This window comes from Lipotes vexillifer, unplaced genomic scaffold (genome assembly GCF_000442215.2).
Source record: "Lipotes vexillifer unplaced genomic scaffold, Lipotes_vexillifer_v1.1 scaffold1049, whole genome shotgun sequence".
NCBI lineage: Eukaryota > Metazoa > Chordata > Mammalia > Artiodactyla > Lipotidae > Lipotes > Lipotes vexillifer.
Genome location: NW_006799027.1, coordinates 2317949 through 2337303, shown reverse-complemented (window position 1 = coordinate 2337303; position 19355 = coordinate 2317949). Strand labels below are relative to the sequence as shown.

General features: G+C 42.3%; 1 protein-coding gene across 2 annotated transcripts in view; it reads right to left on the bottom strand.

The window, feature by feature from the left end:
- Positions 1 to 19355, bottom strand: part of PDSS1 (decaprenyl diphosphate synthase subunit 1) — a 46871-nt gene that overhangs the window by 9740 nt on the left and 17776 nt on the right. For both annotated transcript variants that reach the window (XM_007471367.1, XM_007471368.1), the window contains 3 exons: positions 19059 to 19200; positions 15006 to 15117; positions 14803 to 14912 (listed from right to left, as the gene is read on the bottom strand). In XM_007471367.1, coding sequence (XP_007471429.1) covers positions 14803 to 14912; positions 15006 to 15117; positions 19059 to 19200 — 364 coding nt within the window. The remainder of the gene's footprint in view (positions 1 to 14802; positions 14913 to 15005; positions 15118 to 19058; positions 19201 to 19355) is intronic.

Sequence of the window (19355 nt, the reverse complement as noted above, 5' to 3'; positions counted from 1 at the left end):
CCCCCCCCCCCCAGCCCCGCTTCTTTCACAGGATAAGCCATCTTTCCCACTGCTTAGAGAAAACTGAGTTACAACTAGACCAGTTCTGCTGGTCAGCCTTTTTGACATGCAAATGAAAGAGACTCCAGTATTTGAAATGCTGGCTTCCAGCACTCAGCAAACCTCGCCCAACTGTTGGCATTATTTTTATTTTTCTACCGACTTACCCTTGTTTTAGGGATAGATATCTAATCTGATCTAATTGTACACAGGATGTTGCCATGTTTATTTCCCCATTTGTAGTCCTTTCTTATAATAATTTTTGGTGATTTCACTTAATTCTGAAATGCTATTATTTCTTGATGTGTCTGTAATAGCCTCAAGTCTCATGGCCCTGTTCCTACTGTTTCCATTTTTCTCTCATAAGAAGTCATGTAACTGTATAAAAGCCTTTTTTTCCCCCTTTCCAGTGGGGGAGAAATAGGACTTCTAAGTCTTCTGTAAAACTCCAAAAAACCCAGCTGGCACTGGCCACTCAGTGCATTTCCCGCTGCTCTGCTAAGCATGCAAAGCAGGCAGGCCCGGCCACATTTCAGAGAACAGAGATGGTAAAAACCAAAATGGGGGTGGGGGCGGGGGAGGAGAGGGACCCTCCCCTACTGGAGAGGGAAGGTCTGTACTGACCCCCGGAGAGCCAGACGGCGCTCCTCTGGCCGCAGTCACCACGTGACCTCTGTGTGTCACTGAGTCTTTCTGCACTTCAGTTTCCTCATCTGTAAAACGCAGGCTCTTAAGTGCCTTTGCAGAGGGCTGCCGTGAGGAATACACGGGATGCTACCTGTAAACGCTCAGCACAGTGCCGGGCAGCTAGTTATAACTCCGTATGTCTGCTGTGACTGTGAACAGTCCTCCTCCCCTCCGCTGGATGCGGAAACAGGAGCCTGGAGAGTGTCCAGGCACCTCTGCTGCAGCCAGAGCACAGAACCTGCTCAGCCCTGAGAAGGTTTCCGATGACTGAATGAAGCCTGTGCCTGTATAATGTTTGGCCACACATCCTCGATAAAAAAGCGCACATCATAAAAGGCCAGGCGGCCCCTTACTTGAGTGAATAATAAACTCAACTGCTTTCACCAGCAAAGACCTTACCACCGGCAGGCAATGACCCACAGGCTGTAGGGAGGGATCTATGAGACCACCCAGGAGACAGTGTACAAATTTTGAAAGAAGAAATGCACCAACTTGTCTGAGAGAATGAGTGTATGGCAAGGCTTGGGCAGCCTGGGACACGCTGAGCTCAGAACACAATGACACCCCCTTCCAGGCAGAAATAACTCATAAAGCAATTCTGTAGACAGGGTAATGCTATTTCCTCAACACAAAGCAGCATAGAAATGCAAACTTCCTTCCTGAGAAGTCAAAGATTTTTTAAAACTCCATTCTATTTCTAAACTCAAAGAATTAAAATTTATGGAGTATATATGATGAGCACTTTACATTATCTTAGTTAAATTTCACAACATCCCGTAACTATTTCTTCTGCAGTTGATGACAGTAAAAGCTAACAATCACTGAGCACGCTCTATGGGCTGGGCGCTATTCTGATTTCTCCCATTTTAACTCACTGAGGAGGCAGCTCTGAGACACAGAGGGGACCAGACATTGCAGGACAAGGAGACGGTGGAGTCAGGACTGAGCCCAGGAGGTGTCCTCCAGAGACTCTTCTTCATCACTCGGCTACACTGCTTCCAATGGGCCTCAAAGTCAAGGCTCAGAGAGGCCAAGTCACGTGGCCCAGGACGCATAAAGCCTTGAGGTCTGCCTGCGCTGCCCGCTGCGGCTCACAGGCGCGGACACAGAAGCCCGCTACTCCTCAGCGGGCAGCTTCCGGCCCCCAGGCTGGGAAGGGACATTTCTGCTCGATGTCCAGCAGTGCAGAGCAAAGAGCACCCCTCACCCCTGCAGAGGCCTGCTCCCCCGACCCAGGTGCAGACTGTCTGGATCTGTCCTACCCAACCAGGAAAGGCAGAAGCGATGCAACCCCCAAAACGGAAAAGAGGCGTGCTGCTGGAAATGAATGCTTCTTGTCCTTAGCATCACAGAGATGCCTCACATCTTTCTGGAGAAGGGTGGAGAACAAAGAGCGACTCGGTAAAAGAAAGCAGAGCGCAGCTAACTGTTCTGTCTGAAGCAGGCCCGCAGCCAGGCCACGTGGTGCACACGTGTGTCTTTGGGGGGAAGGTCCACACCTTTCAGGAGACTCTCCTACACCTTGCCTCAAAAAGGTCAGAGAGTCCTGTTTACACTGGCAGGGGCACAGCACTTGACATTTATCAAGCATCTCTATCTTTAAAGGGTGTGTTTACACCACCATAAGAGTTAATATACGTACTGTGGTATTATTTATTAAAAATAATGGAGGGACTTCCCGGGTGGCGCAGTAGTTAAGAATCGGCCACCAATGCAGGGGACATGGGTTCGATCCCTGGTCCAGGAAGATCTCACATGCCGCAGAGCAACTAAGCATGTGCACCGTAACTACTGAGCCTGCGCTCTAGAGCCCACGAGCCACAGCTACTGAGCCCACGTGCCGCAACTACTGAAGCCCGCACGCCTAGAGCCTGTGCTCCACAACGAGAAGCCACTGCAATGAGAAGCCTGCGCACCACAACGAAGAGCAGCCCCTGGCTCACTGCAACTAGAAAAAGCCCACGCACAGCAATGAAGACCCAACGCAGCCAAAATAAATAAATTATTTAAAAAATAACAATAATAAATAAATTAAAATAATGGAGATTATTGGAGCTCTACCATTACATAAAAAATACCAAAACAGGTTGTTGTCAGAAACCAATGGAAAATATTGTGAGAAAACATTTTCAACATAGTTATCACAGATGATGGGCTAATATTCTTAATATATAAAGATCTCTTTAAAACTGAGAGGGAAAAAAGACCAACCACCCATTAGAAAAATGGGCAAAAGACATGAGTAGACAATTCACAAAAATTAAAGACATAAAAACGGCCCTTTAAGGATCTTAAAAGGAGTTCCACTTCACTCAGAAAGGAGAGATGTAAATTAAAACCCCACTGTAATACCATTTCTCATCTATCAGACGGTCAAATATTAAAGTCTGAGGCCACATTCAGTTAGTGTGGCTGGAGGGAAACAGGCAAGACCTGCCCCCTAAACTGCTGGTAGAAACGCATACGCACAGCCCTCATGGAGGGAAGTTTGATAGATTCTAACAAAACCACATACACCATTACTTTAAAACAGAGCCCAAAGGCACACCTCTAACGACACAAAAATACATCTGCACAAGCTTAGTCACTGCAGTGTTATTTGTAGTTATATCAGAAATCGGGATGTCCGTATATAGGAATGCTGAGTAAACCATGCCATATCCACATGGTGGGATACGATGCAGCTGTTTAAAAAGAGGAAGAGTCTACAAATCGGCATGGACTGACATCCATTGTATACTGTTAACTGCAGAAAGCAAATGCAAAAGCAACACAGAAAGCAGTAGAGTATAATACTGATTTTTGTTGTAAGAAAGAAGGGGAAATAACATATATGTATGTGCTCACTTGTGTAAAAAGAAACACAGGAAGGAGGAAGCAGACACTAAGGAGACTGGTGACTTACAGGGTGGGTGGAAAGGATCGGGTACGGCCAGGGTGAAAGGGATGAGCAGGGCAGTCACCTCTTGTACACTTGACTTCCGGAGCCACGTTAATACTTCACACGCTAGAAACAACAATCACCTCGAAACCAAAGCACAAAATCAGTCAGAATGGAAGGGAATCCCTAAAATGGAATAAAAAGGAACCGAACTATATTTCAAATAATAAAACCACTGCAGCGAGACAGGGAGAAAGGTAAATTTTGAACACAGAACTGTGACAATGTTATCCTCAAGCTAAAGACAAAAGGAACTATAAATACTGAACTACTAGGTTTTTTCACAGAGATATGAGCCATCAACTTTTAACCCCGTATGGTATATTCTAGGATTGAGCAAATAAATATGTTGCAGAGAGTGGGGTCCACGTTTCTTACTTTTGGGGAAGGAAGTTACAAGTATGGAAAGACAGAATGTTGGTATAAATCATGAAACCTATAGTATGATAACAATATGGTACCTCAGGGGTTTGAATAAACACAGATGGGTAGAGAAAGACGTAGCTATACATATATCCACATACAGAGATTATACACACACAAATTCCCTAGCTCTGTCTACTGGGAGAGCCTAGGAGCAATGATACCCAGTGTCCAGGTCTTGATTTCTAAATACCATTCTCCACCAAAAGGAACCAGCACCCCTTGGAGAAATGATGGATCCCAGTGCTGGGGAGGACAAGACAAACTTGGAACATCTCCTGCCAGAAATTAAGGAAGTGCTGAAAGAATGACAGGGACAGATTAATAGGACACAGCAGTCAGGTTAAAGGGCCTTTCCCATTGGCCAAATATGGGACAACTGAGCATTAAAATAACAGTAATGGTTATAATCCATAGACTAAAATAGAACCCAAGAGTCCATATAGATAAGCTCTTCCTTAGAATAAAATACCAAGTCTACTGCAGAAGTGATGTGCAGAAGAAATGATGGAATTAAACTGTCATTTGGCAACTGTCTCAGGAAAGAATCACAAATAGATGTTAAAAGCAGAGTCAGAGTTTGATATGAAACAGAACCATTTACATAATCTCAAAATACTTCCCCAAATAGGGAAAAACAGTAAACTTAAATGGAAGAACCTGGTAGACATGACCTTAATCAAGTGATCAAAATGAACATACCGGTAACAGAACAAAGGGACATGGTGCACCTGGCCTCCCCATGTGATGACCTGAAGGAACGGCACTGCTTCTGTTGTGTGCCTGCCCCAAATTCACAACCTTGGACCCCATCTTGAGACATACCACACAAACCCAACCTGAGGGGCTCAACAACATAACTGGCCTGTACTCTTCAAGATATCAAGGTGATATAAGGACAAGGAGAGACTGAGGAACTGTTCCAGATTAGAAGAGACTGAAGATTCAGGACAGAGAGAGGAGCAAGATGGCAGAGCAGGAAGACGTGGCGCTCACCTCCCCCCACAAACACATAAAAATACACTGACATGTGGAACAATTCTCACAGGAAACCAACTGCAAACTGGCAGAAGATTTCATATACAACTAAAGCTACAAAAAAAGATCTCTACGTAACTGCACAGGCCAAAAAAAAAAAGGCATCAGGATGAAACTGGTGCCCCTGGGAGGGATGGTGAAGGAGGGCAGGCCCTCACCCTGGGGAGCCCCCCGTCTGCTGGGAGGTCCACTGGGACAGACAGAGGGGCTGGAGGGGCCTGGACTCTGCTCGTGAGGAGTGCATGTGTGCGGGCTTACCAGCAGTCACAGCCAAAGCGGGCACTGACACCTGCCACCTCACCACACTTCCCAGTCCAAAACACACACCAGACGGGGCTACTAGTATAAACAGAAGCTAGGCACTGAATCTCAGGAGGACGGGGTGGACGGGCCCTGGAGAGGACCTGGTCTAGTTGCATGGAGACAGCCGGGAGGGCCTGGTGCGAACCTCAGAGCCTACTGTCTGCGTGCATATAGCAGGGATGGGTCTGTCAGTGGTGGACTTGGTATGCAGACTTAGTGCACACACCGGGTGATGCCACAGAAATGCTCATCTTGGATGGACAGCCCCTGGGGAGGAGTATGCAGCAATTCGTTCCCCAGCAGCTATGCTCTGGTTTGCCCGCCCCACACCGCAGCTTGGAGCTGGTTCTGGGGCCAACAGGTCCTGTGAGAGGCAGATCAAGTCCCAGGCAGCAGCACAGCCACCTGCAGCCACAATGCCCCAGCCCTTAGCACCAGCCCACTCCACACCACAGCCTAGCACTAGGTCTGGGAAAAACACAACAGAGAAAGGGACATGACCTTGGGCTGCTTCTGGGCAGAGGTGCAGATGCCTGCACTGGTGGCGCATAGTTTCATGGTGGCCACATGGGCCTCACTTGCTTCAGCACTCACCTCCTTTGGAACAGAGCACACTCTCAAGGGCAACAGAGCCTTACTGAACCCAACCCTTAGGGCACCTACTCCAACACCTGGGGAGCAGACCTTGCCCCTGACAAGGCTGTGACAGCCACAGAGCAAAGAGGAGGTCCCGCCCAACTTCCAGTGCAGGCTCTGGTCACCACAACACCAATCACACCCCTTATCAAGGGGATAATAGCCAGCACACTCTGAGGAAAGACATGGCTGGCATCCACACCAAAAACAGGCCTCACACCAAAAATACTGGACTCACAGTCTACATGGGGACACTCCCACATAAAAGCACCTATTGAAGACCACAGTAGACAACTGATTCTCCTAAATTCGTAGAAACAGAGAAAGGTAAGCGAAATTGAAAAAAGCAGAGGAATTACTCCCAAAACAACAAGAGAAATACCCTGAAAAAACAACCAATAAAACAGAGCTCACCAGTCTACTAGACCCTGAGTTCAAAAAGGAGGTAATCAAAATGCTAAAGGAGTTAAGAAAAACTATTGAAAGAAATGCAGATCACCGTAACAAGGAACTAGAAACTGTAAAGAGGGACCAATCAAAATTAGACACATCATTTATCAAGATAAAAAACAATCTAGAAGCAGACTAAATGACACAGAACAAATATGTGATCTGGAAGACAGAATAATGGATATCACCCAATCAGAACAGCACACAGAAAGACAAATGAAAAAAAATGAAAGCAACATACGAGATCTAAGGGATAATATAAAGTGTGCCAACCTATGTATAATAGGGGTTCCTGAAGGAGAAGAGAGAGAGAAGGGGACCAAAAATGCATTTCAAAAAATTATGGCTGAAAACTTCCCAAACCTAAAGAAGGAAATAGATAGCCACGTACAGGAAACACAAATAATCCCAAACAAGATGAACCCAAACAGACCTACAACAAAACATATCACAATTAAAATGGCAAAAGTTAAAGCTAAAGAGAGCATTCTGAAAGCAGCAAGAGAAAAGCAGAGTCAGTTACAAGGGAACCCCCATATAAGGCTATCAGCTGATTTCTCTGTAGAATCTCTGCAGGCCAGAAGGGAGTGACATGATATATTCAAAGTCCTGAGAGGGAAAACCCACAATCTAGGGTACTTTAATCAGCAAGATTATCATTTAGAATAGAAGGAGAGAGAATGAATTTTTCAGACAAGCAAAAACTAAAAGCTCATCAATACTAAACCTACCCTAAAAGAAATACTGAAAGGCTTTCTCTAAATAGAAAAGCAAGAATCTATAGGAAAGAGAAAAACATAATAGGAAAGGCAAATATATAAAAGGACTGAAGATCACTTAAGACAGCACACAGATTAAAAAACAATCAAAAAATTTTGTAAAAATGATTATAACTACAATTAACAGCAAAACAATGAACATGAAGATGTAAAATAGGACATCAAAATCACAAAATGTGGGAGACAGGAGTAAAAAAATTTAGATCTTTCAGAATGTATTTGAACCTACCAGTCTAAAGTAAGTAGATACTGTTAGGAGTCTACATCCTTGAGCACCAGGGTAACCACAAATCAAAAACATACAACAGACTCACAAAAACCAAAAAAGAAAGGAACTCAAGCATAATACAAAAGAAAACCATGAAACCACAAAAGGAAAAACAAAAAGAAGAAATTATCAAACAAGAACTACAAAATCAACTGGAAAACAAGGTTTAAAATGGTACTAAATACATACTTGTCAATAATTACTTTAAATGTCAATGGACTAAATAAATGCTCCAGTCAAGACACAGAATGGCAGAATGGATAAAAAAAAAACCCAAAAACCTACAATATACTGCCTACAAGAGACTCACTTCAGAGCAAAAGACACACAGATTCAAAATGAGGGGATGAAAAAAGACATTTCATACAAATGGGAAGGACAAGAAAGAAGGCCTTTAAAGCCTGTTTTAATTTGAATTGAAGAGGCTCGTGTACTGAAAAAAAAAAAAAAAAAAAAAAAGAAAAAAAAAGAATCCACTTACCAATGCAGGGGAACCCCAAATGCCACGGAGCAACTAAGTCTGTGTGCCACAACTACTGAGCCTGAGCTCCAGGGCCCGGGGAGCCACAACTACTGAGCCTGCATGCCACAACTATTGAAGCCCACGTGCCTAGAGTCCGTGCTCCACAACAAGTGAAGCCACCATAATGAAAAGTCCATGCACTGCAACAATGAGTGGCTCCTGCTCGCCACAACTAGAGAAAGCCCACAGAGCAACGAAGACCCAATGCAGCCATAAATAAATAAATTTATTTTTTTAAAAAATCAATAAAACCATGAGCTGGTTTTTTGAAAAGATAAACAATATCAACAAGCCTCTAGCCAGGAATCACCAAGAAGAAAAGAGAGGACCCAAATAAACAAAATAAGAAATGAAAGAAGAGAAGTTATAACCGATATCACAGACATACTAAAAATCATAAGAAAATACTATGAACAGTTATGCCAACAAATTGGACAACCCAGAAGAAATGGACAAGTTTCTAGAAGCATACAGCCTGCCAAAACTAAGTCAAGACGAAACAGATAGTTTGAACAGTCCAATCACTAGAAGTGAAATAGAATCTGTAGTAAAAAAAAAAAAACTCCCTGCAAACAAAAGTCAAGGACTGGATTTCTTCACTGAGGAATTCGACCAAACATACAAAGAAGAACTTACACCTATCCTTCTCAAACTATTCCAAAAGACTAAAGAGAAGGGAACACTCCCAAAGTCATTCTATGAAGCCACCATCACCCTTACACCAAAACCAGACAAAGACACAATAAAAAATGAAATTTACAGACCATTATCTTTTTTTTTTGGTGGGGGGCAGGGTACGTAGGCCTCTCACTGTTGTGGCCTCTCCCATTGCGGAGCACAGGCTCTGGACGCGCAGGCTCAGCAGCCATGGCTCACAGGCCTAGCCACTCCGCGGCATGTGGGATCTTCCCAGACTGGAGCACGAACCTGTGTCCCCTGCATCAGCAAGCGGACTCTCAACCACTGCGCCACCAGGGAAGCCCCAGACCAATATCTTTGATGAATATAGATGCAAAAATCCTCAACAAATATTACAAACCAAATCCAATAATACATAAAAAAGATTATATACCACAATCAAGTTGGATTCATTCCAGGGTTGCAAGGATGGTTCAACATATGCAAATTAATCAATATGATACATCACATTAACAAAAGAAAAGACAAAAACCACATGATCACCTCAATAAATGCAGAAAAAGCATTTGATAAAATTCAACATCCATTCATGATAAAAACTCTCACCAACTGGATACAGAGGGAACATATCTAAACATAATGAAAGCCATTTACATCAAACCCACAGCCAACATAATGCTCAAAGGTGAAAAGCTGCAAGCCTTCCCACTAAATTCAGGAACTTGACAAGGATGCCCACTCTCACCACTTCTTTTCAACATAGTATTGGAAGTCCTAGCCACAGCAATCAGGCAAGAAAAAAAATAATAAAAGGTATCCAAATTGGAAGAGAAGAGGTAAAACTGTCTCTATTTGCAGATGACATGATACTCTATATAGAGAATGCTAAAGAGTCTACATAAAAACTATTAGAACTAATAAGTGAATTCAGCATAGTAGTAGGATACAAGATTAATAAAAAGAAATCTGTTGCATTTCTTTACACTAACAATGAAATATCAGAAAAAGTCAAAAAAACAAAACAGAACAAAAAGTCATTTAAAATCACATCAAAAAGAAAAAAAAAAACCCAAACCAACTTAGGAATAAACTTAACCAAGGAGGTGAAAAATCAATACGCTGAAAACTATAAAACATTGATAAAGGAAACTGAAGATGATTCAAAGAAATGGAAACATATCCCAGTCTCGAATTGAAAGAATTAATATCGTTAAAATGGCCATACTATCCAAAGCAATCTACAAATGTAATACAATCCCTATCAAAATACCCATGACATTTTTCACAGAACTGGAACAACTAATCCTAAGATTTACATGGAACCACAAAAGACCCAGAACTGCCAAAGCAATCCTGAGGAAAAAGAACAAAGCTGGAGGCATAACCCTTCCAGACTTCAGACAATACTACTACAAAGCTATAGTAGCAAAACAACATGGTATTGGAACAAAAACAGATACATCAACGGAACAGGATAGAGAACCCAGAAATAAACGCACACACCTATGGTCAGTTGATCTACAACAAAGGAAGCAAGAATAAACAATGGAGAAAAGGTAGTCTCTTCAAAAAATGGTGATGAGAAAGCTGGACAGCTACATGTATATCAATGAAATTAGAACACTCCCTCACACCATATACAAAAATAAACTCAAAATAGTTTAAAGACCTAAATATAAGACATGACACCATAAAACTCCTAGAACATAGGCAAAAAATTCTTAGACATAAATCACAGCAATATTTTCTTAGATGAGTCTCCAAAGGCAAAAGAAATAAAAGCAAAAGTAAACAAATGAGACTTAATCAAACTTAAAAGTTTTTGCACAGTACTGTAAGGGAAATCATCAACAAAAAGAAAAGACAACCTATGGACTGGAAGAAAATATTTGCAAATGATGTGACCATTAAGGGGTCAATATCCAAAATATACAAAGAGCTCATACAACTCAGTATCAAAAAAAAAAACAACCCTATTTCTCCAAAGAAGACACAGAGATCATCAACAGGCACAGGATGTTGAAAAGATGCTCAACATCGCTAATTATTAGAGAAATGCAAATCAAAACCACAATGAGCTATCACCTCACACCAGTTAGAATGGGCATCATCAGAAAATCTACAAATAAATGCTGGAGAGGGTGTGGAGAAAAGGGAACTGTTGGTGGGAATGTAAATTGGTGAGGCCACTATGGAAACAGTACAGAGGTTCCTTAAAAAACTAAAATAGAGCTACCATATGATCCAGCAATCCTACTCTGGGCGTATATCCAGAAAAGCTGAAAACTCTATTTCAAAAAGATACATGTACGCCAATGTTCAAAGCAGCACTATTACAGTAGCCAAGACATGGAAGCAACCCAAGTGCCCATCAAGAGACGATCAGTTTAAGAAAATGGGGTGTATATATACACAATGGAATATTACTCAGCCACAAAAAAGAATGAAATATTGCCATTTGCAGCAACATGGATGGACCTAGAGAATATTATACTAAGTGAAGTAAGTCAGAGAAAGACAAATATATGATATCGCTTATATGTGAAACCTAAAAATCAATACAAATCAATCTATATACAAAACAAACAGACTCACAGATATAGAAAACAAACTTATGTTTACCATAGGGTGCAGGGATAAATTAGGAGTATGGGATTAACAGATACAAACTACTATAAGTAAAACAGATGAACAACAGGATTTACTGTATAGCACAGGGAATTATATGCAATATCTTATAATAACCTATGGTGGAAATAATCTGATACAGATATTACTGAATCACTTTGCTGTACACCTGAAACTAACACAACTATACTACAAATGAACTATAATTCAATTAAAAAAAAAAAAGAAGGGCTTCCCTGGTGGCGCAGTGGTTGAGAGTCTGCCTGCTGATGCAGGGGACGCGGGTTCGTGCCCCGGTCCGGGAAGATCCCGCATGCCGTGGAGCGGCTGGGCCCATGGGCCATGGCCGCTGAGCCTGCGCATCCGGAGCCTGTGCTCCGCAATGGGAGAGGCCACAGCAGTGAAAGGCCTGCGTACTGCAAAAACAAAAACAAAAAAAGGAAAAAAGGAAAAACAAAGATTCTTGACAACTAAATGCCACATAAGATCCTGGGCCAGAAAAAAATGTTCTCATTTGTTACTGATATAACAATATTACAACAACTGTTAAAATTTGAATAAGGTCTATTTGTAGATTAGATAAGAATATCATAACCAAAAATAGGTGTTCAGCAGATATGACCCACAAACCAAAATTCTGTGGTGGCCCTCTGTAGCTTTGAAAATGAGGTAACAGGAAGACAGTCAATTGATTCCAGGCCACATGCAGCACTCAAGAGAAAAGAAATTCAGAAAGAAATGAGAAAAATACATGAATCTGCAGGATTATCATACCCAGTTCTGGGTTCAAGTCATAGCTCAGCTACTGTCTGACTAACACCCAATGGGCCACCCCTCTGGTCTCATTCCCATCAGATTTTCTGGGGAACGAGGCATAGTGTTCATTGGTAAGCTACACAACGTATTTTGCATGACTATGTGTAGAAACAAGGAGCCAATCATCTTTCAAGATTACTTCTATTTTTAACATCAATCAGTGTGTCCCAAAGCAAACCTAAACAGCCCTCTGTTAATCTTAATACTATTTTCCATTAAATAGCTCTTAGGACAATGAATTTTAAGCTATTAAGTTTCCTTCAAATTCCCATAACATCCTGGAATTCCATTAGTTCTGCTATAATGATTCTGATGTTTAAATTCTCCTTACTCCTTCCTTTCAGCATCTCTAATTTGCTTTGCATGCGTTCTTTCAGAGCTCACGTCTTTGCGTTTTAAGTACCAAGATCGCACAAAAATAGCAATTCTGAATATATAATAAGACCTCTGGAACATCTCTACCCATAGGCACTTAAATATAGAAACTTTTATTCAGAGAGCTCACACTAAGATTCTGCTTTATTATTCCAACAGCTCTGGAGCTTAGGAATAAATCGCATGAAAAGTGGGTAGTTCTGGGGTGATGCCAGCATGCCTCCTAGTGGACAGTATAAAACATTTCATTTTTAACGAGGTTTGGGCCATATTAATATGCAAGTCCACATTTAACTTGCTAATCTGTGAAGGATGAGGTCCTCTTTATAAGTGAATACACGTGCTCTCCTGTCTTTGGCTTCCTAAGCAGAGGAGAGTGAATTAAGTCTTTCCTTGATGACGTGGCTCCACTTCTGCAGGCCCTTGTAGAACTCGATCACTGAGTGCACTAGTTCATATTCTGGCTCCCGTGTCACACTGCTGCCCTGGGCCTGTGTGGACAATGACCCTCAGGTTTTCCAGTTCCAACAGCCCCACTACCTGCTAGTGCTTCTAACTGCAGCCTCAGGCCTGTGAAGTTGTTACTGAGCTTCCCCTAACACAGTAATGTGCCTTATGAGGATGGGTCTCCATCTTCATGGAGATTTTGGCATCAAAATCCAATGAAGGATTAAGGTCACAGCTTTATGGCCCCCATTTTGAATCAGTTATTCTTTTATTTAGCAATCTAGTGTCTATCATATTGTTGTCTGTCTTTCTTTTTTTAGAAAGCTACACTCGCAATTTCTTGGAAATAATAATAATAAAAAAAAGAAAATGCTCTTTCAATAAAAAGACAAAAATGGCTGAGATTGTGGCCAGCATGTTCTACATAATTCACATTCCTTAGGGTTTCACTTAGGTCTTTTTAGGAAGAAATGTTGCTCTCATTCTTTTCTGGCTTACAACTACACATTTCTTGACACTTTTCCAAATAGAGGCACTATTGGCAAAGGACTTTTTTCACCTGAGAGGCCTGAGAAAAAGCTCTCTTTAACTGTAATTATGGTATAATTATTACATAACGTAATTATGTAATTATGTTAATTATGTATCACGACAGCAACTGACATTTGGCCCTTAGAAGTCTTCCTTTCTTGTTGCTTTAATTACAAGGGACTCTTACTTGCCCAGTTTTCATCTCATTTATATCTGCTAGGCTGCGAGACAGTCAGATGAACAATTTTATGGGCTAGCAGTGAATACCACAGTTTAGTCTACAGATTAAGGATAATACTAACTGATTTTTAAAAAGAAAAACTATGCGAAGAGTAGAGGGAAGGCCAAAGAGAAAGCAAGGGGTAAAAAGTTATGGTTCACACTCAATTGATACTCGGAAGGAAAATGGCTTGTCTATATTTCATATAACTGGGAGGATCTACTACTCATAAAAAAAAGTATATAGAACACTAGTACAATCTGATAGTTATATATTTTCTCCCAGGTCAATATTATACTTAAGAACACAGCACTTCATTACTTTTAATACGTAAAACGTAAGAAACAGTGTGTGTGATAATCACAAGAGAAACTATTTACGATAAGTTGTTCAAAATGTTATACCATTTAGGGACTTCTCTGGTGGCACAGTGGTTAAGGATCTGCCTGCCAAAGCAGGGGACACGGGTTTGATCCCTGGTCCGGGAAGATCCCACATGCCGCAGAGCAGCTAAGCCCATGCGCCACAACTACTAAGCCTGCGCTCTAGAGCCTACGAGCCACAACTACTGAGCCCACGTGCCACAACTACTGAAGCCGGCATGCCTAGAGCCCTTGCTCCGCAACAACAGAAGCTGCCACGATGAGAAGCCCGTGCACCACAACGAAGAGTAGCCCCTGCTCACCGCAACTAGAGAAAGCCCACATGCAGCAACAAAGGCCCAACACAGCCAAAAATAATAAATAAATTAATTTTTAAAAATGTTATACCATTTGGAAATTAGATTGGGGAATATATTATAAAGCTTATTTTGATTCAATTCTTGGGAGGAAAGATGAAAAGTTGATGTTTGCATAGCAAAAGAAGACAGCAAAAGTGGAAACCTCAGAAGTTCTCCACTGTCTGGGGATGCAATTCTTTTCTCAATGACCTCTTGGGATTTCGGTTACTATTTTAAGGTTCTCCAGTGAAATTTTTTCTAGGAGAATTAGCTCCCAAGAAAGAACTAGGAGGTTTGTTTGTTTGTTTTTAACTTGAAAAGAGACAGAACGTACATACTGCTTTACAACTGTTGGCTATCAGACTTGCAGTCTTCTTGAACGTCTTTTCAAGGTAGTGTGCAAATCTTTCATTTTCATTTTCTTTTGACCCAAGCTGAAGAAATTCACCTATAAAAAAGGAAAGTGGTCAGTGAGGGTTTTTTTTTGCTTGGCAAAAAAATAAGATTGAATAAAAAAGAAGAAAAGTCAGAATTAACCTACCACGCACCAAATCTTCAATCACCTGGGTTAAAATAGATACAACAGTTGTATTTCCAATTCGTGCCAGAGCTATCGATGCTGCAGAAAGAATTAAATCGCCAGCAAGGACAGCCTAGAAGAGAAGAAAACTTTCAGAGAAAAGTATCTGAGCATCGGAGCCAACAATGAAGTTAACTTCTCAGAAGAGAAACAGGATGGGAGGTAGGGAGGGGGTCATCCTGGATATGTTTCTCCCCTTCCTCTTCCTCAGCAGGATTACGTTACAGTCAGCTACAGATTTGGGATGCTGTTTGAACTGGATGGGCTCTCAGAGATGACCCAGTCTGCCTCTCCAGTTCAGAGCTGAAGAAATGAACGCCTAGAGACGGAAGTACCTGCCCCTCTGGCTTCAGCCCTAGCCCCAGCAAAATGTCACTGCCTTCATTTAGTTACGCTGGACCATTCGCTCTCCCATCAAACTATGTGGCTGTGTCTTTGCACTTACTGTTTCTTCTGCTCAAAAAAGTCCTTCCCCTTCATCACCTGGCAGACTCATGTGCAGAATTAGCTCAGGCGGCACCTGCAGGAAGTTCACTCAGACCCCTCACTCTGATCTTCTGTGAGCACAGCACCCCTTGGATATTGCTGTCTTCCCACATTTTTCCTATTTACCAAACTCCTAAGGGCATGTAGCGGGAATTATCCAGCTAGTACTTTGTACGCACCAGTGCAAGGCCCAAACCATGCTTTTCTCAATGAAAACTAAACTAAGGAATCTTGGCTCCAAGTTCAATGCTCTCAGAACGCTATTACACTGCCCCTCATTCCAGGACAAAATATTTTTTTCACTGAACACCAATCAATATTTTCCCAATCTTCTTTAGATTGTGAACAAACATCTGCATTGTATTTGCAACTAATTATAAGTTATTCATGACCGAATTACATGCCGTACTCAAATACACTAATTTGCATACTTAAAGATACGGATAGGTGTTATAGAGTAGTTATAAATGATAGAGTTTGTGGAATTTTAATCCACAGAATTTGCAACATAACCACATTTTAAGTTTTTTTATTTGTTGTTGTTGTTTTTGTTTTTGGCTGCACCGTGTGGCATGTGGGATCTTAGTTCCGCAACTAGGGACTGAACCCATGCCCCCTGCAGTGGAAGCACGGAGTCTTAACTGCTGGACCGCCAGGGAAGCCCCAAGTTTTTACTGTCTGTTAGTTCTCTAGTATCTAAAATTAGTGATGTTCAGTATGTTTACCAACTAATCATTTTATATAACATATACTGTATAAGGTATCTTGATGTAAATGTAAATATACTTTTTTTTTTTTTTGTGGTACGCAGGCCTCTCACTGTTGTGGCCTCTCCTGTTGCGGAGCACAGGGTCCGGACGCGCAGGCTCAGCGGCCATGGCTCACGGGCCCAGCTGCTCCGCGGCATGTAGGATCTTCCCAGACCAGGGCACGAACCCGTGTCCCCTGCATCAGCAGGCGGACTCTCAACCACTGCGCCACCAGGGAAGCCCTAAATATACATTTATAATGTCATTGTAGGACTTTCCTGGTGGTACAGTGGTTGAGAATCTGCCTGTCAATGCAGGGGACACGGGTTCAATCCCTGTTCCAGGAAGATCCCACATGCCACGGAGCAACTAAGCCCATGCGTCACAACTACTGAGCCTGTGCGCCACAACTACTGAGCCTGTGCTCTAGAGCCCACGAGCCACAACTACTGAGCCCATGAGCCCCAACTACTGAAGCCCGCACATCTAGAGCCCATGCTCTGTGACGAGAAGCCACTGCAATGAGAAGCCTGCCCACCGCAACGAAGAGCAGCCCCCACTCGCCGCAACTAGAGAAAGCCCACGCGCAGCAACGAAGACCCAATGCAGCCAAAAATAAATAAAATAAAAAATATAAAGTTATTGTACACATTATGATTTATAGGTACACACATGTCCATCATCCACCCTACATCATTAGCAGCTGAGGGCTCAGGATCTCTAGGCTTTTGCCTCTTTCCTCTCCTGGCCCTGGGGATCCCAGAGGCCAAAAGGTTCCAGCATTTGGAACTAAAGCTGCCAGACTGGGGATGGCTGGGGTGAGGGGTTAAGGGAAAGAAGGGATAGGGACCCAGACAGGGGAATGAGGATTCATGGAGGAGGTGCTGTATGAATGGATTTTTATTGGTAACACAGCAGTTTTGTTTGACGGGCAAAAAAGGGGAGACTAGCAGGTGGCCCCATGCAGGGCAGACCAGCCTTGCAGCTGAAAGAGGCAGGTGACAGTGTAAACAAGGTCTTCCAAAGGAGGCCCCCGGGAATTTTCTGGTGGCGCAGTGGTTAAGAATCTGCCTGCCAATTCAGGGGACACGGGTTCGAGCCCTGGTCCGGGAAGATCCCACATGCCATGGAGCAACTAAGCCCATGTGCCACAACTACTGAGCCTGTGCTCTAGAGCCCGCAAGCCACAACTACTGAAGCCTGCACGCCTAGAGCCCGTGCTCCACAACAAGCCACTGCAATGAGAAGCCCAAGCACTGCGTTGAAGAGTAGCCCCCGCTCACCGCAACTAGGGAAAGCCCGCACGCAGCAACAAAGACCCAACGCAGCCATAAATAAATAAACAAATTAATGAATTAATTAATAATAATAAAAAAAGGATGGAGGGCCCCAACAGCAGAGGCAGTCACAAGAGGGGACCAGTCAGGAGAAAAACCTTAACTTATTCACTTAATCCTCCCCCTTTGCCCAAGGGCTCAAGTATAAAGCTTTAAGGACAGGCTTTGAAAACAGACACAGCAGACTGCAGGACATGTCATAGAGTTACCCAGGGCCTCTCCAAGATGAAACTCCACCCTTTTTTACCAACATTCTGATGTATAGAATTCTGTCAATAGGACACAAAACCTTTTCATCTAAAATCAGAAATAAAAAGATTTAATAAAATCATGTGCGCTAAAGAAAAACCAGCATGTAAAGATAATAATGAAGGTATATTTCTTCTTTGAATGCGATTAGAAAACAGGTGGGAACCAGGTATTACAGACATGTGAGGGCGGGGAAGGTATGGAGAGGGAAAACTCATTCACATTAATGTTTTGTTTGTGCTTCAAATGGGCAGGATGGCCAAGGGAAGGGCATGTGTGGCGGGAGATGCCTGCTCCCAGAAGGCCTGTGGGTCTTCCCTTTTATTTGCTGAATTTTATCCCCTTCCTCAACCCATGGTTTAAACATCCTTAAACAAGATGCCACATTCTACACACCCCCTTCAAGAAATGCTAATAAAATAATGTCGAAATATGATTTAAAATATACATGAACTATTCAATTATAAAGCTTCTATTTAAAAAGGTAAAAATTTCATGGGAGAACAGTATCCCTCTGAGATTGATACAGATGTGTATGAATGTGTGTGTGTATATATGTGTGTGCATTTATACATATATATATATTAGTTTTATTTATTTACTTGCCTTGAAACTCTTGCATGTGGCAGTTAGTAAATGGTCAAACAATTAAAGTGAATCTGAGTAATGTAAGCCCCAAAGTAAAAGGTGTGATTCCTCATGAAATATGCTTTTTGGATAACTACAAAAATCTCCTTCCTTAACCAAATTCTACATAAAACTGTGAAGAAGCAGAAACACTAAGTTTATTTTTCTGTGCTGTTATCCATGATCAAACATCTGTATATAGACCAGACGTGAAAACTATTTTGAAAGCTGGAAGACCACATTTGATGAAGCATATTTTACTTTTTTTTTTTCTTTTGCGGTACACGGGCCTCTCACTGTTGTGGCCTCTCCCGTTGAGGAGCACAGCCTCCAGACGCACAGGCTCCAGCGGCCATGGCTCACTGGCCCAGCCACTCCGCAGCATGTGGGATCTTCCCGGACCGGGGCACGAACCCGTTTCCCCTGCATCGGCAGGTGGACTCTCAACCACTGCGCCACCAGGGAAGCCCATATTTTACTTTTTAATGAGACAAATCTGGAAAATAAATGCAATCCAAAGAGTATGGGATTTAATAAGAAAGATTTAAAAAACCAAAAAGCCGTACCTTCTTTTCACCCCAGATCTTATTAACTGTGTGTTTTCCTCTTCGGGAACTTGCATCATCAATGACATCATCATGGACCAGGCTGGCAGTGTGGATCATTTCTGCAATTAAGGCTATGGCACGCTGGCTTGCTTGCACATTTCTAGTTAACAGAAAGCAATGCTTTTTAACAGAGACACCGCCTATAACCTTCTCAGCAATCATCTTGTGAAAACTGGACATCAGATCTAGGATAAAGAATTTTATTTCTCTAAGAGAAACTATATAAAAACTTTGGCTTCCCTACTCAGCCAATTC